This window comes from Anomalospiza imberbis, chromosome 13 (genome assembly GCF_031753505.1).
Source record: "Anomalospiza imberbis isolate Cuckoo-Finch-1a 21T00152 chromosome 13, ASM3175350v1, whole genome shotgun sequence".
Lineage (NCBI taxonomy): Eukaryota > Metazoa > Chordata > Aves > Passeriformes > Viduidae > Anomalospiza > Anomalospiza imberbis.
Genome location: NC_089693.1, coordinates 8,438,260 through 8,466,006, shown reverse-complemented (window position 1 = coordinate 8,466,006; position 27,747 = coordinate 8,438,260). Strand labels below are relative to the sequence as shown.

At 40.9% G+C, this 27,747-nt stretch overlaps 1 protein-coding gene across 10 annotated transcripts in view; it reads right to left on the bottom strand.

Moving 5' to 3' along the window:
* Positions 1 to 27,747, bottom strand: part of ARNT2 (aryl hydrocarbon receptor nuclear translocator 2) — a 92,845-nt gene that overhangs the window by 17,252 nt on the left and 47,846 nt on the right. For all 10 annotated transcript variants that reach the window (XM_068203768.1, XM_068203773.1, XM_068203767.1 and 7 more), the window contains 7 exons: positions 19,909 to 20,011; positions 17,845 to 17,910; positions 17,363 to 17,448; positions 10,232 to 10,308; positions 8,155 to 8,289; positions 7,336 to 7,410; positions 3,491 to 3,642 (listed from right to left, as the gene is read on the bottom strand). In XM_068203768.1, coding sequence (XP_068059869.1) covers positions 3,491 to 3,642; positions 7,336 to 7,410; positions 8,155 to 8,289; positions 10,232 to 10,308; positions 17,363 to 17,448; positions 17,845 to 17,910; positions 19,909 to 20,011 — 694 coding nt within the window. The remainder of the gene's footprint in view (positions 1 to 3,490; positions 3,643 to 7,335; positions 7,411 to 8,154; positions 8,290 to 10,231; positions 10,309 to 17,362; positions 17,449 to 17,844; positions 17,911 to 19,908; positions 20,012 to 27,747) is intronic.

Genomic DNA, 27,747 nt, shown 5'->3' with positions numbered 1-27,747 from the left:
GCTTTGACAGTTACTTCAAATTTACTTTAGTAAATACACATGGAGGAAAAAGGAAGACAGTGTGGAAGTTCTTCTGACATTTGAGAGGATGCTAAGCTCTGTCTATGAAATCTGAAGTCACTGGTTCCCTTTCCAGGCATCAGAGTAAACAAAAATGATTTGAACTTTAAAATTAACAAGCTCTTTGGTGGGAGAGAAGCAACAGTCCTGCATCCCTACCAAGCTATTTTTATGTAATACAGGCACACGTGTTTCCTGTGTCTGGTTTGGACAAAAGCAGAGTAGTAAAAGCCTTGGGGCTGTGGTTGTAAAATCCTCTTTAAGAAATTCTCAGTATCTCCCTCTTTTAGCCTAGAGCTTCAACTCACCCCTGTGAAAGGGTCTAACACCAGAATCAGACAGACCACAGATGACATGAGAGCACGAGAAAGTCATTACCACCACTACCACCAAATGCAATTTCATCAGCAGAGTTGATCTCTTTAGGATTTTGGCCCAGAAGAACCCAGAGCAGAAAGCATCTCTCCCAGGCTGATTCATCCAGCAGGCTGCTTCCCGCAGCGACCTGGGCCAGCTCACTCCAACACAACAAATCTCGAGGCTCAGGACAACCACAGGACTCATAAATTCACACAGTGCAGCCCAGGACTTGCGGCTTCCAAAAATGAAACATCAAGTATTCCACACAGGCCAGAAAAATACATCTCTTCTTCATTTTGATGTATATACATATGAATATATGTACATATAAGACCTTTATATAACCTGTCACCACAACATTATTTTATTCAAACACTGCTCTATCTGTATAATAAATAAACACTGATAACAATTATTTTTTCTCTTTGGAAATCAAACAGTCCCAACTACACAGGAAGATGTGGTCAAATAGGGGACTCTTCTTTTCAGCCCAACACAGCACAAATGTGAAATGTTAAATGCTTCATTTCTCCAGGAAGTTTCTCTTGGATGACTACACCCAAGTGAAACCAGGAGAAGTTTTATTTGCTTTGCTTTTTTTTTGCAAAGAACTAAGTGAACATTTGAACCTAATATTTCCTTGTCCTTCTGTACCAAAAGTAAGTTTGGACATTGCACTGTGTGAAGCTCCAAAGGAGTATCTTTATTTAAAAAAAGAAAAAAAAAAGAAAGAAAAAAGAAACAAAAAAAAAAAAACAGAACAACCAAACCAAGCCAACAAATAACAGTAAAAATCAATGAATCCCTGCACAACTGGAATCATCACTGCCCTCTACAGTCTTTTGGGAAAATGCTGTTCACTGACCAACTGGAGCTATTCCATTAACAGATGCACACAGATGTAAGTACTGTGGCTTTAAACTATCCTCAGTTAAAAACTGATTTAAACTCACTTTTTTGGCTACATTGTCTTTACGATTTCATGCTGAATTTTTAACTACTTCAAGCCTGGTTTTTATGGGGCTGCCTAGGTTACCACAGTGATAGGCATATCAAACCTGTCTCTGTGCCTTCAGCTGGGCAGAGCAAGGCATCCCTGCCTGGTCTCCATGAGAAGCACCTTGCTGGTCCCAGAGCACCTTCCAGGAACACGTAAGGATGTCCACACACACCAGGGCTGGTGCCAAACCACCAGTCCCAGCAGCAACTTAATGAGAAGTTGGCAGTCATCAGCTACACCATGACGTACAACTCTTCAGGGCAGCTAGGAAATCAGAAGTCAAAACATGACCCCAAATGTGGGAAAAAAAAAAAGCCAGAAACAGGCAGGAACTGCAGTACTTTACAGTAAGTCCTCTTTGGAAATCTGAGAACTGGGAGAGAATAAGGGGAAAACCAAAACCAGTCTGAATAATGCATTCTTTCTACTATTCAAAAGCAGGAGTATAATGGGTTGTATCTTGCCCATTTCAGAACATTTTCAACATGACAGGAAAGAGGGAACATCCTCTGTCAAAGTAGCAGCAGGCAACTTCCATATTAGGTCAGCATTTCTGGGTTGTTATTCAAAGCTAGCAAGAGAGATGGAAGCAGAGCCAGGAGCTGGCACAGTCCTATTCATCACAGGGAGTGCTGTGGTGCCAAGCTGAACTGTACAGTGCAGGCTCAGAAAAAAGCATTCCCACAGTCAACGCAACACAAGCCTCCAGCCCCACTTTTTCATCCGTGGCCTCTTGGGAACAAAGCACAATTAAGCCAGCCTGGGACAAACCTCAGAAGATGTTTTTTTACTTTGCAGGCCTGTTTTTGCATATACAAATTATTTGAAAACGTATTATGGGACAGCAGAAATGTGAAAATAGCTATTTTGATGCACAGTGCAGACAAGCTGTCTGATTTCAAGACACATTTGCCTGTTTTCAATGAGCTTAACTATTCAGTTTAAGCCCAACTTTTTGGGTATAGAGAAAAACAAAAAGAGGAAAACAATTGTGATGCTGGGTTTCACATAAGTGAATGCACAGCCCTTCCAGTCCAGGTACGTGCCAAAGAAGCAAGACAAGGAATGCCCAGAGGCACTTCCAAACTCCAGTGCCAAAGCCCCAGGGGTTTGGTTTTGCAGTGGAGCTCTCAGCAGGCACCTCCAGCAGCAGACTGCTCGTTCAGCATTTCCGATATATGGTCTAACAGGCTGAGATCTCAAACCCAGTAATTTCCTCCCAGCTAAAGACTTGGCAAAAAATCTCTGGTCAGACCAGAAACAGATTTAGTTTTAAGAATAGATTAAGCTTACATTGGGAAGAAGAAACATTTATTACAGAAACTCGCAATATAAAGCAATCAAGGCCAGATTAGGTTCTGCAGTTATTGGCTGAGAACTCAGCAGGCTCCAAAAGCATCTCTGCTCAGTCCACAGAGATCAACCTCCACCATACTCTGAGTGTGACCTCCTCCTAAGAGGCCAAATGAAAGATTTTTGAAAATATTAATTCCAAGACAGATAATTTCATTCTCCTCTTAAGATCAGGAGTTGAATCATCCTCATACTTGGGGATATTCTATCAAATCTAAACTATCAGGAACCCTTCCCAATCAAACCTACTAGGAAATAATTCTGCCAGCTTCATTAGGTCATAAAATAGACATAGCTGAAGCAGAAGAGCCCAGAACGACAGAATGGTATGATCACAATGAACATGGACATGGAATTTTCTTTTGGCTCAGGACTCAGGCTAACCTTGCTCCAGTATCAGGACAGCTGTTGTGCTGCTGGAAGCTCTGCATTAGTTCAAGGCAGCCTGGACTGAGATCAATGGCCTTGTCTAATGACATAACAGATAAGTGACGTTTCCCCCCAGTGCAGCCAGGCCCTGGAAGCATCACAGGATAATGACACAGGGAAACAGCTACACTGGGAGATCTCCTGATGCAGCAAAACCCTGTTACAGCCTGCACTGCTAGAGAGAAACAAAAACTATCTGCTTAAAAAATTGGGATGTGCTTTGCAGCGGAAAAGAATGGTTACAATTCCTTCAAAAGCACGGAGGGGAGCACCCAGAAAAGCACATACTTGACGTTAGTGTTGGTGCAGATGATGTATTCAATCTCATCAGAGTAAGGATTCTGAAATGTGAAGCTGCTGGTTCTGATCAGCATCCACTCCCGGTTTTTGGTGCGAAAACGATACATCACAGACAGGACTTGACCTTTCAGTTTCACCACCTGCAAAGCCATTTGGAAAGGTTAATAACAGGAGATTGCTATCTGCTGTGCAAATGAATAATGAACAGCAGCAACTGGTGCATTTTAAACTTGAAATCCAGAAAGCTATGGGGACAGCAGAGGAATTTTTAATTTGGAGAGAATATGCAAAATCCTATCCATGTTTACAGCTATCTCCTTCAGATTGAAATCCTCATGCTTTGTCGTACAAAATGCCAATTTTCAGCCTGCTTATAAAAAGAACACAGACTCAGGATAATCATCAGGTTGTGCTGTAATCCCAACACAGAAACTTTTCAGACTTTTCAGCAGAAAAAAGAGTGAGCCAGTGTCTGCATGGAGAGAACACTGATAAGCCACTGCCGATTTTAATAGTATAAATTCCTTGCTTGCACAGGCCATTTGTTTGTAACTAAGAATTCAGATGTCTGGGTTTGGTAGCTGAAGTTTTGTTCAAGTCAACAGCTGGGCACCAAGTGAGGATTAAGAAGCAGCCAACTAAAGTACATTCAAAGCAATCTTCTCACACTGGCCCTGGAACTGCATTTCACATGTTATCCAACAATCTGGGGTTAAGCCAGAAGAAAACTTTCATGGTTTTAGGTCATTCAGCTGGCACTTACCTGGCCTATCTCTGTTTATATTTTACAGCTTTTCCACCAGGCTATCCCAGGGTTGCCTCAAGGAAGGAAAGGGAAGGTCTACTGCAAATAAATGCCACATCTTGTGGATTTTCAATCATTAACATCTGGAATTTACTTTTTATTAGCCATCTGTAGCCTGGATTCTCTAAAAGTAGAAGTCCCACTATTTACCCTCTCTCTTCATTGACAAGCAATTAGATTAAGAAAAATGTTCCAATGCTGCTTTTTTCAGAGATTTGCACACCAAATTAATCAACTGGATATGGGACTAAATGGAAGAATGCAAATAGAAGACACTGCAAATAGAAGACACAACAAGCTTTAGTAAAGCCCAGGAAAGTACAAAACCATAATGAAGTAAATGACTTTTGGTTGGTTTTGCTGGGGGCTTTTTAATGCTTTTAGAGGGTTTTTCTGAGCTCACTGAGCAACATTCTTTTATCAGCAATTTTCTACTACCACACCCAGGGCAGAAACCACAGAGCTGGTGTAGAGTGTGCAATCTGAATACTATTCTACTGGGTATCCAACAGCTGTATACTGGACCCTTTGATATTAACCTGTATTTGTTTGTCTTAGCCTTGGGACTATCTTATTCTGGCCTGATTTTTCCCACCCTGATGAATGAATTTATCTTCCCAAGGAAATGAAGCTCTGAGATAGATACTGGCAATTGACCAAAAATTGCAAAACCCACCCTCCCTCCCTCCTCTGTTATGCACCAGCCTGGTTCTGATACTGTCAGTGAATCAGAATCGTCAAATTTTCAGGTTTTAGGAAAAAAAAAGGAAAAATAGTTTATTTGAAATCAGAGTTACCTTTTTAATTAAGAGATTTTTAAGTCCAAACTAATAATAATAAAACAAATGTCAGTGATCTATTACCCTGAAACCCTGATTAAGCAAACAGTAATTCTGTAATAATATATAAAGCAGAGAGATTGCTGGTGGGAAAATCCTGAACTGTCTTAAGACAGAGCACACAAACAAACCAGCAAAAAAAAATTCAAAGCCAATGATTAAACTTTACTTTCTTATATTCTTTGGAAATAAAAACCACCTGTTGTAAAGCTTAACTGTTTACTTCAGTCTTTTATTGCACGATGGCAATAACAGCTCCAATCTGCTACTGTACTGAACAAAAATACACCCAAGAAGGCATTGCCTGCTAAGGAAACAACATCTATTTTCATAGATTGGGCATAGATTGAGTGAACAGGAACTTTCACTTCTAATTGCATTTTTTTCCTGCTGTCTTTTGGTATGACCTTAAGCAAATCATGCAGGTCCCTGATCCAGCAAATCACTTATGCACATGCCTAGCAGTGAGCGGTGACAGTGGAGTCCCCAGCGAGTTCAGGGACACACTGGCAGCCTGCCACAGCCTGATCTCCCTCCCCGTGAACACAGGGAGGACCAAGTCATTAACTGCAATGTTCATTAGTCAGCCCTGCTGAGACCCAGGCAATCACTGGATGGATTCCCTGCAGAGCATGTTTGACAGGCCATTATCCAGCAGCTCTCTGTCACTGTCCCTTGGACAGATGAGTGGAATCAATCACTTGGGCACCACTGAAAAACAGCATATGTGTTCTCACTGCTTCTGCGCCGCTGATGCCATCAGGCACCAGTTCAGGGAGCTGAACCAGCCCAAAGCTGGAAGTTCCATGCAAAAGGAATTAGGGCCTCAGCCTTCCCAGCAAGTCCACCAAGGCAGCAGGATGGTAGGGAGGAGGGCAGGCAGGAGAGAAGAAGGGAAGCAGGAGCTGACTCCTGCTGACAGATCAGAAGGATTCGGCTGCAGCATCACATCCCCAGCTGAGGTGGGGCACAGGAGATGTTCTGGGTGTGGTGACCTGTTTAAAGCATTGAATTCTCACAGCTTCTGAATCAATATCTTGAATTTAAAAAGGCTGCTGTTTACACTCAGTCTATGCAAGGGAACTGGAGGCACACTTGACCATGGGGCTGGTAGTCCCTGTTGAAGGGGGGATGGTGAGAAACAGCTCAGAATGACGAATATCTTACACCATCTCCAACACTTCTGCAGAGACCATAACCTCAGTTTCACAATCTCTTCTAGGGACACAGTATTTAGTTGTTTTTCCCCCAGAGACTCTGTCTGTGCATGCCATGACTGAACAAACAGTTTGCTATACAAATTACTTAGAAGTCACTTCATATCCACATTTCACAGCTGAAAATACATCTCAGCATCCAGCTCAGGATCCAGCTGATCCAGCACAAGATGGATCAACACAACTTGGTTGAGCTATTGGCTGTTGTTAGAAAATCTGGAACCACTTACATCAACTGAGCCTCAGCAACAGGTTAAGCATCCTGTGCTGGGTGTTCTGGTGCAGCAGGAAAGGCACTGAAAAGCCCAGGAATAAGGAGGGAGCTCAGAGAAAGCCCTGCTAATGCATGTCCCAGACCAAGCTGAAACAGCAAGCTCTGCAGTGGAATAAATGTCACTGATTCAGCTGATGTAAATGTGGCCTGTGGTAAAAATGAATTCAAATCAGTAACTCTTCCTGTATGTTGTATTTCTTTTGTTACTTCCCTGTACATTTCAATTTCTAACAGAGAAAAAGGGCCAAATTACATGTAGATGTAAAGTGGTGTAACTTCATTAAAGTACATGAAAAAGCAAATCATCTGTGCTAGCAGAGAACTCAGTTACAAACAATCCAGCATCACAGAGGGATGAAACTACTTCCAAGTCAACAGCCCATCTTAGAAGGTAAATCATTTTGGTTACCACTTAACATAGGGGGATCAACACAGGCATCTCCAAAACAGTTCACTCTGTGCAGCAAAAAACCAAATATATAACTAGAAGATTTATTTCTGAAAATATTGTCAATCCATGCTGCAGTTTAAGCTACCATTTATTATGCAGTTTAACCAATTGATAACTGACCAACAGATTGTTTTGTATCTTGCCACTTCTTCTCCTGCATAAAAATAAAATAAAATAAAAACTACATCTTTGGACAAAATAATAACAAAATAATAAAGTGTGGAACAAAAGGAGCAGGACACAGCACCTGTTGGAAACTCTCTCGCAAATGGCTTTGGTCTTCAGGATGGCAGAATTCTAAAATATCTTTCCCCAGAAGATCCTAGAATAAAACATAAAGCTATGTAAAAAACCCACACTACAACACAAATCCACATGCAGACCTACAAGTCATTTTTGCAAACACAAGATCTATCACATTTAACGAGACTACTCAGTTAATCAGGGATGAACCATACAAACAAGGTTTGTAGGCACCATGCCCCATGTTTTTACAAAAAAGTTTAAATTATTTTCTAATACCTGTGGAATGGTGTCTTGAAAAGACTGACATCTGCTACTACAGCTCATTTTATGGCACTAATTTTTGTAAAAACACCTATTACAAAGCAATTTAAAATAAAAAAAAATTAATAAGCAGATGAACAAGGAACTACTTTTGCCTCTAAGTTGCAACTGCTGGGAGTTATCTGAGGAAGAGCTGTGGTTCATTTACTATTCTACTCAGTTCTGTACTAGCCTCCTGTTCAGAGGAGCAGATGTAAGCCTAAAGGAAAATAGATGTTGTAAATTATGTTTGTTTACTGTTCAAGAGATTGGCAGAATCAAAGGTCTGCAGGACTAAAACTCTTTCCAAGCACTGTTAACTTTCTATCACAGAAATGTCTTCACTGGAAAGCAGTGCAAGGTTCAGAGCACTCTGCTGTTGGAATTTTAATCAGGTCTAAAGGTATCAACAGCATTCAGTGACCGATGTATGAATTATCAGCTACAAATACTTCATGCTTGCAAGTGGGATTTTCTGCATTAGCTCCACCCATTCTCCACATTCCCAGTGGCCACAGACCTGGGGCTGGTAGCCAATGACACTGATGCACCTTGGGTCCACAAAGGTGATGACTCCATCAGAGTTGTGCCTGGACAGGAACTCCGTGGGGACCGACATGCCGTTCATGTCCATGCACACGGGAGAGCTGGTCACCTAGGGCCAAGAGAGTCCACACCAGTCACCCAAAGCCACATCTGACCCCACAGCTAAAGGACAGAATCTGCTGGCAGACTGCTAGCAGCTGAAGGAAGTAAAATAAAACAACAGCACAGATAAATGACAGAACTGACTTTAGTCCAGTTTGCAGGGCAAATATCTCACCCCATGGCATCTATGGAGGATTAACAGCACAGCAGAGAAACAAACACACCAGAGGTTCCCAGGAAGGGGGGATATACTGAGGATGTAAGTCCAGCTGGACTCATCTCACTTTGCAGCACAACAGGCATCGTGGGTCTCTGTAAACCAAGAATGAACGACTTGCAGAGGACAATTCAGTCCACTCCTTTTAGAATAGGAAACCAATCCATACATAATCTGTAGACCTAATCAACAGCACTGCTCAGACTAATCACTCCTGTTTCAGGTGACATGAACCTCACCTGAAACACCTGAACCAAGTCCTCCAGAGGCTGAGGTAGGGGATAATAGACCAGCAAGTGGCTGCTCATAATGAAAAACAGTTCTCTAAATATTTCTCAAATCTCACCAGAGAGAACTGTGTGTTTTCTCTCTGCCTGAAACCTGTGCTATCAGGCCATTTCATATCCATTCTTTCCCACTGGAAGTACAAAGGAGACCACTGATATTTTTACAACTCCCAGAGGTATCTCTGCTAACAATGCAAAATGAGCAAAATCTCTTTTTTTTGCTGACTCAGAACTGATTAGCCAGTTACCATATGCAAGATTTCAACTTGCTGTTAGAGAACAAGAGTTTTTAATTTGTGCACCCTGACTCCTTTCTGATTTAACCCACCACAGAGCTTCCTCCTGCCTGCCCTCACATACCACAATGGCTCCTCTAACGTAACAGACGTCCTGACATTACTTGGAAATTATCTTTCTTTGGAAGCTGTAACACATAAACCCCGTAACTTCCTTCTTTTCATTAGTGGAATATATTACTCTTGATTATGAAAGCATGATTAACCTGAAACCCATCCTGCAGTACTTGTGTAGCTCTGCCATGGCCATGGAGAGCCACTCTGCAGATGTGCTAACACTTGCAGGCTGTTCACCTCGGGTCAGATGGGTTTGGCCCCTGTGAAAGGGTCTTTCCACCTTGTCAGGAGGAGTGATCCCCTCCTAGCAGATGGCAGCAAGTCCAGGGGATCATGCAAGAGGCTCAAACATGTTCACCCACAACTGAATTCCCAGACCAGGAAGATAAAAACTGCCCTCCCCGCTGTGGTGAAGGAGATTCACCATGACTGCTTTAGTTCAGAGCTCTGAACTCTGCTCAGCAATGCACAAAGGAGGAAATGCACTACAACAATTGCAATCCCCTGCACAAAAAGGAAGGAAAATTTTATTCTCCCAGTTCCTTCAGCTCACATCTCATCTGAATGCATAACACAATACATGCTGAGAACAAAGCTATGATTTCTGAAGTGCCTCTTGACTGCTTTATCGTCACCATTTTCAGAATAACTCCTGCAATCATAGTTTTCCAAGTAGTTGATTAGTCAGAGAGTGAATGACTGGAAAAATGCCAGGGAGCATATCACTGGCTTTGGGGGTCACGTTTTAACCCACCCCCTGCAGCACCTGTACTGCCACATTCCTCAGTGCCTCCAACACCCCAGCCCTACACACGCTGAAGAATGGCAGGTTTGTGCACACTCATCAGGAGCTTCTCTGCTCTTGTTACTGGATTAAGTACACACATCAGCCTCAAAATCACAATTTCATTTTGCTCTGCTGACAAGTTCTAGACAAGTCACTGACTGCACAGATATCAAGGCACTTTATAAACTGGAGGCATATTAGAAGTTAAAGGCTAGTAGCAAAACAGTGTGCAAATCTTTTATAAACACACCAGAACAATGACCATGCTTTCAGAAACAGTTTGTATATCGAAAGACTGGCATTACCTGAAGCCTTCCTATTGCCACGAGGCAGTATTTACTACCTTGTCCCACATCAGCATCTTCTTCTGGTATAGTCATTCCTGGAGTAAATGATAACAAATACTGTTATAATTAGGAAATTGAGATAAACAAGAGATGCTGCTGTCCTGGCTCTGTACTTTTCTAGATGCTTTAAATCTTACAAAATAACCTCATTTTCTTCTCTGAGATTCAGTCATTATTTCTGGGTTCAGATCAGATGATGCCTCTCAGTTGTGCTGAATCCTGTATACCTCAGATGAATACACAGTACCCATAGCAGCAAGTCTGGCTGCTGAAGACAAAGCAGATACTGAAATTCCATTATACACCAAGATGGACAGTAACATTTCCATGAGTGCTGCTCCACCAGCACGTTATGGAACCATGGGGTCACTTAACCATGGTCAGTGAATGCACACTATGTTCAGTTTTCTTTGTGAATAATATTTTATAATGAGCCTTAAAAACAAGGCACAGCCTAAATTAATCACTAAATCCATGCTCATATTGAACAGCTGGTTTTACTTTTTTCTATAATGAACTAAACCTGTGTTGTTACGCTGAAAGACTGAAAAAAATGCGGATGCTTTGCTAACTCTGCTCGTTCCAGCTGTGTAACAGGAGTAACTAAATAAACACAGGAACGGTTTCAAAACATTCACGTGTACTATCTTCCATCTCAGTGTTTCACAATTAGGAACACTCAGATTAGCACTGTTTACTTGCTTGTTGGCTAAGGCTATTTCCTTAGCTTGAGCTAAGGCTATTTCCCAGCTCCAGTACTGAGATACCAAGTTCGTATAAAACACTTGAAAAAACGTCTTCCAGGAGTGACACCACTGACCTATTTTAAGTGATCTGTAAACTCTTTCACAAGGATTTTCAAGGAATTCAGTCATAACAAGCAGTTACTCATTTAAGAGGCACTTCAAAGCATTAACGAAACTAATTGCACAGCAGCTACCATTTCTGAAACAACAGCCACTTTATTTTTTATATTTATAATCCCCAGTGTAAGCCAATCTTTGGACAGTCCAGAGGATGACAGCACACCACTTTTGTAAATGACACCTCTGAAAAACCATTAAAAATGCTGCTGAATGGAGTCATCTCTACGGATGTCATTTTGTATAAAAACAGTTGAATCTTATCTGACAATCAGCTTCCAAACAGCATTTTTCAGGTATTTTTTGGTCTTCACTGAAGCATACAATAAAATTAAATACACCAAGTATGGAGGAAAACACCTCCATGTTTTTGTATAATATATTGAGACTTGTTCTGCAATAACTTCACAATCTGGGGTACACACCATTATTTGCAGCCCCCTACTGATAACCAGAATTTTATCAAGGGGTCTCAAGAGCTTTACAAAGGAGGAGGATTATTATCTCATCAAAGAAGTGCTGTTTTAAGGACATAACTCTAAGCATTCTAGCTGGATAACCTTAACCAAAAGATCCCTTTCAAATGGGGTTTTCCATTTGAGGAGGACACATTTAAAGCACATTCCCTTGACCTCAAAAGCTTTTTCCAGTCCTTTCCTTAGTGGCACAGAGTATTGCAAAGGACAGCAAAGATACAGCTGGACAACTTCCACTTTGCATAATCTTTTTTTCTCTGTAGCTTTCAATAGTGATTTCCTTTTTAGGAACTTGGTCCATGCTTGCTACTGCTCAAATAGAATCAAAGTAACATAAACAACCTCCAAAATTAAACCTAGCCAAGAAACATTATTTCTGATGTCATTCTGTTGACAAAGGGAGGCTGTTGTTCTAATTTTCATCTTTTTTTTTTTCTTTTTTGCCCAAGATGGATTACATTTGGTCTGTATAGCAAAATGGAAAATGTCTTAGTTGGGTTATGCCACAAGACACTCTATGAGTAAAAACCAATCTGCCTGAAATTAATCAATACATCACCCAGTGGATTGTTAACCCCTTCCCAAAGTGCCTAGAGAAAAAATATGACAAGAAGATTTTCTGCTTCTCTGCAATGTAGGTGCTACTACTGGCAGCATTCCACAGAGAGAAATTATTTTCTTTATTCTTCAGCAGGTATTTCCAAAGATTCTACTCTGGGTGTCTTTATATGGGAAGGTACATTTGTAGATGAGATTTACTTTTCTTTAGCACATTTCCTATTGAGCACACTCCAGTATGGACACGTAAATAAAGATGTGCACTGCACTTTCGACCAGTTTGTCCAGCTCTTAACAGAATGCAATATTGCTCCTTAACACCACCAAGTCCCATCATTACCTCTAAAAAAAGTTGTAAGAGCTTGGAGGAAAGCAGCCACGAAAATGACCTTTAGGGAGCATCAACAAAATAAACATACTTCAGTTATTCACATTCTTTATGTGTAACCCTGGGAAAGGGTTTATTTCTCAACACCAAATATACACCCTTCTTGAATAATAAATACAGTGCTGTGCTTGCCTGAGTTCACATCACAGCTAAGCTGCAACTGAGCATCACAAATAGAATGCTGTGCCATCAGAGGTTGTATTTAATTTCCAAGTGTCCTCTCTACCAGCAAACAGTTTCCCACCGGGCAACAGCATGTGTTGGTGTGGACATAAGGAACTTTTTAGTTTTCCAAATGAGCTTCCAGTTGGCTCTAACAACAGAAAAGCTTCATTTTCTGCTTTCTTTCTCTACCCTTCTGCCCCACATCTGCGAGACACAGAACAGCGCTGGTGGACTTAAGGTTTTATTTCACTACACTAAAAAAGAAATTATTTAAAAAGATGGGATTTAAGTGGTCACTAGCAATCCCCTGATAATGCCTGTCTTCATTAGATGCACTTCTGACAGTTACTTGCCAGGGAAGGAACTACACTCTGTGACTTTCTCTCTCACACAAAACAATGGAAACAGGCTTTCACAAAAAAAGCAGTGGATAGCAGACTAAGGATAAAAATCTCGTGAAAAACCCCAATACAAACTAAATTAACCACTCCTTTAAATATAAATAAAGCCTTAAAAATGACAGCACTGCAAGGAATATTCAAGCAACTATTTTGTTTTGTATTGGAAGAGGGAGTACTTTGCACAAATGTCCAGATTCTGGCCAAAACTTTAAAATAACCTAACAGCTTTGGCATGCTGTGGTTAAGATCTTACCGTAAGTCTGACTTGGAAGACTAAAATGTTTCTTTTTTAACTAAAGAGAAAAAAAAAGATTTCAACATTATCTGAATTTAACATTATTCTGTGACTCTGTATTTGAAGTTTCAAAACATGTATCTATCTCTTTGCTTCACTTCGTGCTTTTGTGCAGATCCTGGCTTTGATTTACAGAAAACTACCAACATCCTGACAGACTTTATCTTCTCTCTTCACCAAATCTTATGCCACAAAAAGAAAGCAAAACAAACCTATTAAGAAAATATCATATGGACCACAGAAGACTCATTTCCTTCCAGGAATAAGGTATTCAGAGGGAAAAAAAAAAAAGAAGAAAATAAAATCTTGCTTAAGTTGAAAACAGGGAAAAAAAAACCAGGAGAAGGTCAGCACTTCTCAGTTTTATGACTGGCTATGAACGTGAAGCACTGTCTAGGCTGAGGATCACAAGTTCCATCTGTGCTGCTCTGCTGGGAACAGAGGGACAAAGGCTGGGATTGCTGCTCAGCCAGCTTCAAACAAGGAGTCCTTTTACCTCATTCAAAATAACCCAACACCACTCTCTCATTATTTAACCAAACATCTATCCAGGCTGGCTGGAACATCCATCTGAAATATCTGACTCCTTTTTCCTTTGACTTCCACACCAAGTTTACACCTGATTACTTGAGGCCAGCATATAACCCATGGGGAAGAAGTGTGTAGGCATCACATGCCTGCTTTTGCACTTGATCTTAATTTTACCTGTCGTTTTAGGCACAGTGGAGAAAAATGAACAGAACATTAACACACAGCCTGAACGGAGGGTGAGGCAGGATTCTTCCTCTGTTTTCTCTCCCCTTTCTCAGTGAAGAAGGGGCTGAGGACAGCCTGCCAGTACATGAGCCTTGCTGCTCTACACAAGTGAGAAAAGCCACAAAGGCAGGCTGGATGTGCCAGTGTTTTCATGCTGAACACAGACCTGAGCAATAACACAACAAATCCAGTCCTTAAAATATGCCACCAGCTGTCTGCAGCTTATTCATTTTCACCTGTTTGAAGTACTCAGATTACTTCAGATTTGCACAGACGCATCCCTGCAGCAGCACTGTCAAATAGTCTATCACACCAATAATGATCACAAAGCAATTCTCTTCTTGCTTCTGTATCAACACTGATTTATTCAGTGTGGGACTAAAAATCTGAACACTGGCTACAGACAACGCAATTCAACCCAGAAAGAGAAAATACCAAGTGCTAAACAAATAAGACTAAGTACAGATTAAAAGCATTTGATAATATTGGTTCTTTTGCTTGTGAAAGTACACTTCATATTGTATATTAGCTATGTAATGCACATGCCACACTGCATGCTTTGAAAGAAAAGGATCTGGAGTTTATACCAGTGTCCACTTGGCAATTGAAAAATAAATGAAAATTATCTTTTTGAACACTGAATTTTAAAATAGCTGTGATTTAGCACAAGCCCATTTATTCCCAAGAATCCAGAGACCATGCAGGGCTTGCTGATTTGAACAAAGTAATTTTATTACAGGGTAGAGAAGCCTTGGCAAATTCCATTACTGCTGTAGTTATCTCATTTGCTCTGCAGATTATGGTTGGATTACCACTGGAAATGAGAACAAATGCAGTGATGTCACTTATTTACTCAAACATATAGGGGAACAATTTAGCCTATAGATATTCCCATTCAACTTTGAAAGCCATTGGATACATGGCAATCACCAACACAAAGTGGGGAAGACTGGGAAGGCAAATAAACACTCATGAAAAAGGCACTGATTCAATTCTGTGTGCCCTGAAAAAGGCACCCAGACATGACTAATAGAAGTAACAATTTGGATGGTAACATAAAAGACCAATAAAATTCCACATAAGGCTGTCAAAATCAAAAACATCCCTTAGGATTAGTTTGGAGGCATTAACATTGTGGAGGAGCACTGGGATATCATAAGGAGCACCATGTGATTTTGAGGATTGGAGTAATAGAAATGGGATGAAATCCAACATTACTAAATGCATAAGCATGCACTTGGGGAACAGTAACAGTCATAAGCTAAAGCAACAGAAATAGGATGGAACTTGATATTACTAATTGAAACATCACACAATTCAAAGCAAGATTTGCAGCTGACAAGTGAGAAAAAGGCAACCTGGAAGATATATAAATTTATATCAGATGTCCCAAGATGGCTGCAGGATGCACCACACTAAAGAGAAGGATGCTACACTGCCAGGCAAGACAGGAAATATTGCTTGTGTTATCCATCACTACAATCTCATCTGAAATAAGAATGTATAGTGCCAGTGACCTACATTTTGAGAAGTGAAGTGAAAACATGAACAACTGCAGAGAAAAACCACAAAGGTAAAGAGAATGCATTCTGAGAACGGAAAGCAGAAGTGGCCTGGATTTGCAAAGTCCAGGCTGACAGAATACAACCTCCATCTGGAAACACACCACAACACTGGAGAGACACAGAGGCACTAGGCAGGAAAACCTAGACCTAGACCTTCAGTGAATAAAAATTTCCCATAAAATAATAAGCAGCAAGGTTTTGGAAGAGTTGGGATGGGGAAAAGAACCTCACTAATGCCAACTGGGATTTGATACCTGGCCACTGGGCACTCAAAGACCCAGAAGATCATTTTAATCCCAAGCTGCTGTCCTGCAGAACTGGGGGCTGAAGGGCACACACTGCCAACATCAGGACCTACTGCCAACATGAGTTCATGCATCTATAGCTCTGTATCAGCAACATACACCCCTGAAGAGTCAGATCTCTTTAAACATCCCATAATGTGTGGAAAGATTCTCATTCAAGCTAAACAAAATCTTAATTGACCTACACCTTCTTGAGGAGACATACTGTATATCAAGGTCGAATTCAATTACATTTAGAATTACCAACAGAAAAGTACATCTTTTTGTAGAAGAAAACAAAACAGAAAAAACCATCCATTTCCAGAGCACTTTACAGACCCTGTGCTCTCTCACTTTTGAGATAGAAGCAAAATTGGAACATCTTGACTCCTATTAAATCCTACTAGCAACAAGAGGGGCAGTTTTCCTCTACTTCCAAAACCACATTTCAGCAAAAAACTGATAAGAAGTTCACATCTGCATGCTGTTGTCTGCACACCCCTGCACATATTGGGTACAAACCACCTCTGAGGACTCACAATCCCTGGATCAATGTGATTTATGGCCATGGTGTACAACCACAAAAGGGCAGGACAGCTCCTGGTTTGATTCATGCCAGCAGGCGCTGTCACATTGCAAACAACCTCTTCAACTCCTGCAAACGCCAAGGTCAAGTAACCCCACTCATAATGAGGTCTGGATGAGCTCCACTGTCTCTTCTTGGAATTTTTCAAAGGTAAATATTCCCATAGGTAATACTGAGTTCCAGCAGGTAAATGTTTTTCTCCGTAGATCAAAGTGGTATGCCAAGACTTGATTTCCAGAAAAACAGCCTCAAAACAGAATTTATCACACATACTGAACATTCTCAAGTAACACCATTACTGAGAACTTCCATGTGTCTAAAGTGAAATTACACATTTTCATATGTAAGTGCTTGCAATTCAGTACTCAAGTATAAAAGCATTAACTGGTGTTTTCTAGAGGTACACAATCCTTTGAGTCCACCTTCTCAAAATCAGGCCATTTTTATATTGGTTTATCAACATAAGTTGAAAACTTTTGGCCCCAGTTTGTGGAATCCTGCATTACTGGCAATTCCTACAGGTCCTCTGTGGCAACGAAATGGAGAAGGGTCTCACACGGAAAACAGGGATGCCCTGAGTGAGTACAACAGCTGATTTCTTCTTATCAAAAGCTTCTCAAGGTGAGCTTTAATCAGCTACCCCACTAAAACTCTCTCTGTTTTTCTAGCAGCAATGGCACCTGAGCCAGGTTTTCAGCTGTCCTAAGGACAATTTGGTGCACACTGCCCACTTTTCCACAAGGGATACAAACCTGCTGGTGGCCAAGCCTTGATATAGCCAGTGCAGTGGACAACAGCATATTGTGCTTCACCTTCTTTCACTGGGCCCAGGCCATTCCTGAATGAACAAGAAACACAAAAACATCACACTGACATGCAGAATAGCTTTATGCCTTCAAACTATGGCTAGTAATGATTTACCAGTATTTGTAAGTTATGCTGGAGACACCTGAGAATCAGCCTAGGGGTCTGTACACTGCCAGCTCTGTTATGCTGCTATTCAAGCTGTACCTGTTTTCTGTAGTATTTCTCTGACAAAGATATGGAAGACTGATTCAGAGCTGGAGCTGGTGCAAGACAAAGAATCTGAGTGACACATGCAAGAGATTATGTTTGCAAAAGGATCCAGTGTGTGCAGGAGCAGGTAGCATTCCTGGAGTGGGCATTAGTCCAGTGGCAAATGAGAGGGCTTAGGGCAACTACAGCTGCTTTGTGGTAAATTAAGTAATAGTACCTGTATCTTTTTCTCATGGTGGTTATTCTGTTCAGAGGTAAATGATCCAGAGGAGCATTTCCACACCTAAAAGTAAATTAGTATTTTAAAGGGCTCAAAAATGAATATAAATACACATGATAAAAAGGCATTTTGAGATTCATACTGCTTGTATAAGAAGACAATAGTAGATACTTATTCCTGGCAAAAAGTTGCATATTCATGTTTACATAGAACGTGCTGTTTCCACAGGCTGAGCTTTTTAGATGTGCTATAAAAATCTTCTTTACTTTAAAAAAATGAAAGACACTAGAAAAAGATTCCCTTCCACACTCCCCCAGAATAAAGACTTTGAAATTTATATCCCAAGGCTGGCTAAAGAATAGACACACTTCAAAATGCCATAAAACAGGGGTGAAAACTAGAGAAAAATGTCATGCCCCAAACATCCACACAAACCAATCTCAGCGTTCCTGTAGCTTCCCTAGACAGAAGAATTCCACTGCCATACACCAGCCCATACACCATTCCACTGCTATATACCATTCCACTGCTACAATGTCTGTAGACATCAAGGATAATGTTTGCAAGATCAAACTATTTACACTGTCAAGTAACTTTGTTTAACACTTGTTCATGTGTATTTTGTGATATTTATAAGTATGCCTAACTGTAAAATCTCAACAATCCATCTGAAGCTAAGTAAATAGTTTGAAGGGTAAAAGCAGTTCATTTTTAATGGAAAAATAATAACAACAATGTAAGAAGAAACCACAAGGAAAGTTCACATTATCTGAGGCCCATTCTTCTCAGAAGAATTTTCTTTTTATTCCTTTAATTTTTTGTTCTTATCAGTCACTGCCAAGGAGAAGAAGTGAACAACTAAAATAAGATTTAGAAATACAAAAACAGAAGGGTTATGGGCATGTGTAGAATCACTCTCATGCACTGGAATTTACAGAATCAGGGTGCTAGGAAATGACTGCAATCTGAACTGTTTCGAAAGCTGTAGAACAACTGCAAACAGGACACTAGGCCTGGTTTTCTATGAACAAACAAGTCTTCCTAACATGATGTGCATCCTGGGAGGAAGAAAAAGCAGTGTTCTCTGTGCTGCTCTGCTGGGCTGTATTTCTTCCCTCCCAGTTAAGGAGGAAAAAGCTTCTATAGCTCTGAAGTCTGACCTTGCAGGTATAAGTCTATACCTTACAAAGGCACCCAAAATCCATACATTCAGCACCCTCACAGGACTGGAAGAAATCCACCACATTACCAAAGTACAGGTATCTGTATTTTAATGTGTCAAATACTGTGCTTTGTGTGCTTCAATCTGTAATGAATTTTGCAGTGCTGTTATCAGCATTTATACTGATACAATTATGTCCCTTCCCCTCCTAACCACAGACAAAAATTTATTGCAATAGCAACAGGCATTTTAGCCTATTAGCACTAAAACAAGAGAAGTGCTCACAAGCCCCCCCCCAAAAAGCACTGGGCAGACAAATCTCTTTAAAGAAGCCAAAACAATGCAGGAGAAGTTGGAAAATTGCAAATGAAAACCCCTCTAACAATTACTCATTTATCTAGCATCAGCCAGCTGACATCTGGTTAATTCATACCAGGCTTAGGCTAATTCCTACATAGCTGGCAGCTTTGCAGCTGAATTCTTGTTTATCTTTAAGATTCTTTTAATATTCTTGGTTTGCTGAAAAAATACACAGAGCTGGGTGTTCATAACACTTGCGAAAGCTTTGTTCCCAAAGTGTCAATATGAGTAACTTTCCTAGAAAAGACAACGGCTATAATTCCTGGGGTGAAGCTGTCATGAAGTTCTCTGGAAAAAGGAACCTACACCCCACACTCGTAAGAATAACTACAACAGAAATGAGGTGCTGTTTGAACTGTTAAGGAAGACTAGTTTCAGTTTCACACCAGCTCCTAAAGCAAGTATTCTAGAAATACTTCATGGCAGTGTGCCATTACAGCTTTAGTTTGTAATCAAGGCCAAATTAGTGCAACAAAATGTCTGAAGTCTAAGCTGAGACAGGACTGGAACCACGATGGGAACACAGGGTAAATGCATACCTCATCCTGCAAATGAAGGAGCGCCTGGATCCCATGCACATTCTCATGGAGGACTGCTGACCTTCCTTCTTTACTGTCCCCGTCTTCAAGTCCAGGATTCGTCCTAGAAATACCAGGGAGCGCAACTGGTGTTCAGTACATAAATTTAATTCCATTTACTAGAAACTAAGATAACAAGAAATTCATGAGCTGAATGCCATTAGCCTAGTTAGGGGAAAAAAATACCAACACAAAAATCTTGATCCTGGTCTCAGAGGGGAGGATGCGCTGGTTTCACTAAAGATTTCAGCAAAGCTGACTCTGAGCCACAGGAGTGATGGCTCTTTTCTCAGCTGGCCCAAGACCAACTTCCAGGGCAGAGTCAAATGCCTGGAGGCAAACAAGGCAATGACAGCAGGCACAGCTTTTGACTTGATCTGCTTGCTCCACTCTTCACCAGAAGTGTGGATAAAGCAACTTTTATCAGTCCCTTGACAGCTGCTCCTCTTTCCCTGCGCTTGTGCCCATCCAGAACACTCTCACCACAGCACCACCTCAGTCAGAGCTGTCAGGATGGTGAGATGCACAAAAGACCAAGCTTTTCTCCTGGATGATGAGATACAGGATTTGTCACAACAGCCCTTGTGCTGGGGCCCTTTTAAAGTTGCTAAAAAACTCACATGTTAGGAGCATTTCTAAAGGCTAAAGTTCATTTTCAGACAGATCAGTGAGATGATCTGATTCACTACACAGCAACACAACCTTGTGCAAGGTCCAGGGCCAGACCCTGCTCCCTACAACCCTCAGAATCACACCACAGGCACAGCTTGGCAAAGGGATGACAGTCACCAAGTCAATTCAAGAGAGGACAGGAGGGAGGGAATGCATGCAGAGGTATGAAGGGGGTAACAGATTAATTTTTTCGTTTAAAACAGAAGATTGATTACTACTACAGGTTCAGATCAGGGATTTGAGTATCACGCAGAATCCTTCTGCTTATCACCAACAGAATGGATTTTCACATCTAGAGCTCAAGTGCAAAGAGATGACTACAAAACCCAGCACAGACAAGAAATTAATCACTGGACCAGATCCACAATGCTCAAGGGCTGGATGCAGCCACAAAAGTAACAGTGGGCCAGAGAAATGCAGTGGAACAGCTGCCAGGCAATTAGATGACAGCCACCAGTGCTGACAACACATGGCCACGAACAAACCCACATGTTTAAGGTGGGTATCTTTCAGTAACTGAAACTATACAAGCCTAAGTCTTCCCTGTGGTGTAAGTAGCCAAATTTACACAATTTAAGGCACCTATTCTGTCTGTACTGAATTGAAGAAAACATGCTGAATACATTCAAAATCTCCCTCACCAGACTGACCTAAAAGTCTCTGTCCAAAAATGAAGTTCTGAAATAAACTTACTGCCAAATACTAAGTTCACAATTACTCTACCTCTAAATATTGACTTCCATCTATGAATGGGAATGAAATCATTATGTAATAGTTTTCAGATAAGGAGCTAGGCAGCAGTATTTTAGTTTTAAGCTATACTCCAGATAACTCCTTCTGGAGAAAAGCCATCCCTGCCAACAGAAGGTCAGACCTCACTTGGTGTTATCTCCAAGGTATATCTCAGATGGCTGAGAAGTCAGCAAGCCTGGGGAACAACTCCTAAAGGTTCTTCAATTTAAAGCATTGGGCTATATATTAATCCTTGTCTATGATTCAGGTGTGAGCTGGGAAGAAATCAGACCACATTTTCCAGCTCAGCTGTGCTGACCCCACGATGCAGGATGGATCTGAAATTCTAACACACTTAGCACATAAATAAAGCACATAAAGACAGGATATATGTGCAGGATCCAGTGGCTGTCCATGTCAACGGGCCAGTCGAGTCAAACCACTAAAAGCAATATTCTCTTAGGGCAAAAGAACTTTGTCATACACACAAACAAAAGAAAAGTTGTTTTCTGTGCACTTTCTTTTTTCATTCCAATACAAATTCTTGAAGAGACACCAATATTAATCAAAAAGCACTGAGAGTGAATGTAACTCAAACAGCTAATAGAAATTTCTCTGGTTTTGTCATCAAAGAGCATCTATAACAAAAAAAAAAAAAAAAAAAAAAAAAAAAAAAGAAAAAAAAAGGCTATTACACAATTATGTGGCCAATAAGTCTGAAATTGCTGAATTGCTGACACGTGTTCCTTTGGCATGTCTGGAACCACCAACAACAAAAGCCAGAGTTTTTAAATTTAGCTTTTTGTTTGGCAATGTCTTTGAAATATGTACCAGATAAATAGAGTTCTAAATTTTGTCCTAACTTACAAAATCACTGCAGGGGGTATGTGAGTCAGAGAAACGTTTGCTGTACTGATACTATGACAAAGCTCTCTGAGCAGCTTGTTTCAATAGTTCAGCATACATATGTCAACCTTGTAGAACTCTAACAATATACTACAGATTCTGAAATAGAACAAGCAGTTTAAACCTGGGATGCAACAGTTTGTGTCTCATCTGTTATTAGAATCTTATGATCAAATTATATTAAAAAGAGGAAGAATTACAGATTATTCATGGCTAAATATCAATATATAGAATTATAATTAACAGACTAAATCAAGCAAACTGACATAAACTGCACTTTAGCCACACTGGCAGCTCAGCTGGCATGTGCTGATGATAGCTCTGTCACAGAATCATAAAGTATTCCTACCTCTGTTCCAACATCCTCAGTGATAAAAGCTCATTTAGGTTTCTCCATGGGACAAACACAAAGCACATCTGATGTTGAACTTGGAAATTACCTTCTTATTAATAAGAAATAATCCAGGATGCTCTGACAACTTCTGTTAACCAAACAGTGCATGTGTGTATTTTTTTTTAAATTTCTCATTCTAGTTTCTTCAGAAAAGCCATTTAACAGCCCAGTGCCAGCACCAGCTGGATCCTTTACGAGCTTCCCCATAAACTGTTAATTGCACGCAGCTCATTTTTGTGTTAAACTTTTCCCCTCTCCAGCTCCAGACACAACCCTGGGATGCAGCAAGTGCAGAAGCACTGCTGTGACTGACACTGCTGTCTTATTGCCCTTTACAGCAGCTGCACAACTCAGAGGAAACCAGAGTTTGCTCTGCTGAGAAGGAGAAAGTAAACAAATGAGCACAATGCTGATTAAAATGGGCACATAAATCCCTCTGGCTGGTCTGGGTATAGTTGATAATTTGTTGAAATCTCCCCACTACAGTCCCCATCCAGAAGGCAGTATTGCTTCAACTTGTAATAAACCAGTTGTTCTCCAAGCAGGAAACCACTGTGTGATCCAGGAACCTGATGTCAGCTGCTGTGACAGGAAAGGGCTGGCACACAGGCACACGGAGGTGAGGACAACAGGCAATTCATTATTTGGGTAGAATTAGAGAAGCCACATCAAGCTCTTACCAGTAAAGAGATAACAGATTGAAGTACTGAGGACACATGCCAGAAACATTTCCTGCAGGGTGTTTTCAAAGATGCTCTAAAAACATTCTCATGATGATCAAGGGGGCAAATGTTCACGTTGGCACCGGTGCGTCCCTTTCGTGTGCAAACAGCAACTGGATTATGCACAAACCTTCCCCTTTTGGATCTCCAGTTCCTACTGAGAATGTTCAAACTTGTGTTCTGTGCTTGCAATGTTTTGAGATGAACCTAAGCCAAGGATTGGCCTGAGCCTACTGAAGTTCATGGGGTTTCAAATCTGGGAATTTGGCTCAAATCCACTTTCACACAATAGCACCAGCCTGTCAGAAAATTTTCCTCCATGTTTATGCACTGCATGCTAAGGTTTATAGCCTGGTAATCAAACACAGTCTGTTCTTTTTACTTTTTTCAGGTTTAGTGGGTGGGTTTTTTTTGTTTGTTTGTTTGTTTTTGTTTTGTTTTTTTTTTTTAATTCAAAACTCCATAAACTTCAACACCTAATTCTACCATGAATGCTTTTTCCTCTGCTGGATCCCCAGTTCCTAAGAATGCTGCAGTCTGTAACTAGAAAGAAGGGTTGTTACATAAGCATGTTCTTCTGCAAAGATTTCAGTGCAAGTTGAAATGGTTTGGTCTAAAACAACCATACAGTGCCCACATCCAGTCTGCAGCATGGAAAAACCCAGCTCAAAGATCTCAGAAGAAATTTGGTTTGGCCTCACGTGCACAGAAATACTGCTGGCAAAGCACATGATACAATTTTCCATTTCCCTCTAATTCATCAGTAGATGGATTCCTGTCTTGCACAGAATTTTGGACCTGATAGGGAAACAGTCTGACCGAATATGTCTCACCTTGACCTCAATACCTTCAGCAACCCAGCAAGTTCCACCTTTTAGATGATAATGTCTTGTCTTACAAAGAAAAAGTTAGATATTTCATAATTATTCTCAGCCACCGACTGTCCACATATTTCTTTCCAGGCAAAATAAAATAAAGGATAAACTAAGTTTGGTTTGGACAAGATAACAAAATATGACTTTGTGTTCATCAAAAATACTCCACAGGCTGCTCAAGGAAGACAAACAGAACACAGGAATACTGCACTCAAAAATCCTTATAAAAACTAAAACCATCTTTATCTTACTATAAAACCGGAAAAAGCAAGACCAGGATGGAGGAAAACAAGAGGAAATAATTAAAAATAAAAACAAAGTGATGGTCAAGGTACTGCTGCTGCTGAACACAGCTCCAAATGTAGGCTCCCCCTCAAACTGAAGGGTCAGAGAACAAAGGATTTTCGTGGTGATGTTCTGTATTAGTACATTAAGTCCTTAGAAATTAACAGAAAAGATCAGCTTAAAAATCTTTGACTGCTCTACACTTCATAGAGAATCAAGATCCAGGTCACTGTTTGAGATAAACAGTCAAGTTCAAGAAGACAAGGTGAAACTCTTCTTGAAACTGCAATTTATCAGTTTACACATGTGCACTGACTACAGCTGAGCATTCAGCTTTACACAACCAAGGTGCTCAGCTGACAGAGCTCTTCTTCAAAATAACAGATGCATTACAAATACATAAACAAAATGTCTCCAATAAGAATAAACAGCCTAAATTTGATCAATTTATATTAAATTACTCTTGATACATTAATTCCAGAGCAATTATTCTGCATTAATTCAACAATTAAAAGAAAATAAGAAAAACTTTACAATGTACTCCCCACAACTGTAAGGGATACAATTTTATCTCGTGTTTACTGCAGCTCAGCAAGTGCTTTAGGCTCTATTAAGTATAATAAATTTACATCCACCCTGTGGATTCCAATATAAAAAAAAAATACAGAACACATTAAGAATCACAACTGCTTTGCAAACACAGCATTTGAAGACTCTCCTTCCAGGAACTCACATTTACATAAACCAGAAGTTTGCAATATACAAATAGAAGAACATACAAATTTTTAAAAACCCCAAAACATGGACAGCCTTTTTTTAGCATTCTAGGGTTTATTATTTACAGAAAGGCAAGGCTCATAAAAGCAAAGACTTTCCTACCACGCACATACCCATATCAGAGTACACACCAAGCAATACAATTTTAATAAAACTGTACTGACAAAAAGTGCATCCCTCTGCCCCCTCATCGAGAGGAAAGCAAACACTCAAAACACAGGTGAATTTAAGACCATCCTCACTTAAAATTACAAACTAAGGGCAGAAGCACCAGACTGGCATCAGTTACCCAGTGCACCCAGAACCAGTGCTGATTTTCACAGCCTGCCCCTCGCTCACATCAAGGTCACAGTGCAGCTCCCAAGGCAACACCCACTAAGCTGCTGTTTACTGTAACATTCCTGCTTCACATCAGTCAGAGGGTGAATGCTCTGCTCTCAGCCTGTCTCCCCTGTGGTGCAGGAGCCCCTGGTTCTGCCTGGAAGGTGTCGGGTAGCACAGGTCATCCCCTGCTGGTACCACAGCCTTTATGGACCAGAATCACCACTCCATCCCTGGCTTACAGGAAAGTGAGGACATGGCAGGGGTGAGGCGGGGGACAATGACAAAAATGGACACGTTCCTATCATGTGGAGATGGCTGATGTAATCTAAATCTTCCATGATATTAAAATTATGATCCTTTCAGAAGTTTCAAGGACCAAGCAGCACTGCAGGTGGAAATAAGGTCTCTCCACATATACTTCCCACTCTTGCTTCCCAGCTAGCCTGACTCTACAGAGGATGGGACCTGCTCACATGGGATTGCACCCTACCCGCCTGCTGTACGGCAGCACAACACTTGTACCTCTCCTCTGCCATACAGGATTTTGTGCTTGCTAAATTCTCCACAAGAACGAAGCCAAGGGGACATTGCTATACAAATATCCCTTGAGAATACAGTAGAACTGTAAAATCAGTCAGCTCACACAGCCTGGAACTACATCAGGGACCACACAGGACTTCCCAGCTGTGATCACAGTGCACACATACCAACCAAGAAACTTGTGTGATGTTGCTCTTGCTCTTTGGCTCTTGCTCCAAAGCTGGCACTGCCTTCCACCCAAATGTTATGAGACTGCTTCAGATCTCCCAGGCTGGGGCTTCCAGAGCCTCATGTGCTTGCTTTATCCTGCAGCAGGAAGCAGCCCCATAGCCCTACCCCACTGCACACACCACTACATTGCAATACACTGATAAATAAATGTATTGACATACAGCACAGATTTGCTGTTAGCAGACATCACAGCAACTTCCAGAGGACTTCTACATCTTTATTGTTATTTTAAAGGTGAGGACACTGAACCCAAAGGAATGATTTCTCCTGCCTGCAGTCAGTCAGCAGCAGAGGTGCAGCTAGGAACAGGGTCCAAACTCACATGACTGACAAGAGTTCTCAAAATGCTGTAGCTGCAGATAAAAATAGTCAGTAATATAATGCACAGTGATTCTCAGTGAGTTTGTATAAATCTCATGACACCTGTATGTTTAACAGGGCACAATCAGCTTAAATTTATGCTTCCAAGAGAAGACTACAAGGCTGAGTGTCCTATTTATATGCAGTGGTAGCCTCTGGATATATCAGTATAAAACCTGAAACAAATTAGCCTAGAGGCCATGAAGATGCTCAGAAGGCAGGAGCACCTTTACTATAAGGGGAGGCTGGGAGAGCTGGATTGTTCAGCCTGAAGAAGAGAAGGCTCTGGGGTAATTTTAGAGCCCCTTTCAGTACCTAAAGGGAGCTTCCAAAACAGATGGAGAGAGATTTTTCACAAGGGTATGGAGTAAAAGGACAATGACAAATGGCCTTAAGCTGAAGAAAGGCAGGTTTAGATTAAACATGAGGAAGAAATTCCTCACTCAGAGGGTGGCAAGGCCCTGGCACAGGATGCCCAGAGAAGCTGTGGATGCCCCTTCCATGGAAGTGTTGGATGGAGCTCTGAGAAACTTGGTCTAGTGGAAGGAGTCCCTGCCCACGGCAGGGGGGGAGTGGGGAACGAGATGATCTTTAAGGTCCTTTCCAAGCAAAACTATTCCATGATTATAAATATAAACCATCAAAGCTCACTCTCCTCACTGGCCTAGCTTCTCAGGGGGATTACTTGAACCACTCTAAATATGTTAAGGTTTACATCATCTAATTGCAAAAGGCGTTGTATAAGCATTAGAGTCAAGTTATGACATTCCTACAATAGAATGAAGACTTGATCCAATCAACAGCAAAGTTAAAAAAATAAAAAATAAGTAATGCAATTGAAATGCACCTATTTTTAAATTTCTGTCTGTTCCCTACTTACCAACTGGAGACACTGACCCACAAGGGGGAAATTGAAAAGCTTTCTCACCCCCTCTTGTTTTTCAATAAGAAACCCCTCATGTTACACAGTTGTTTGCTTAAT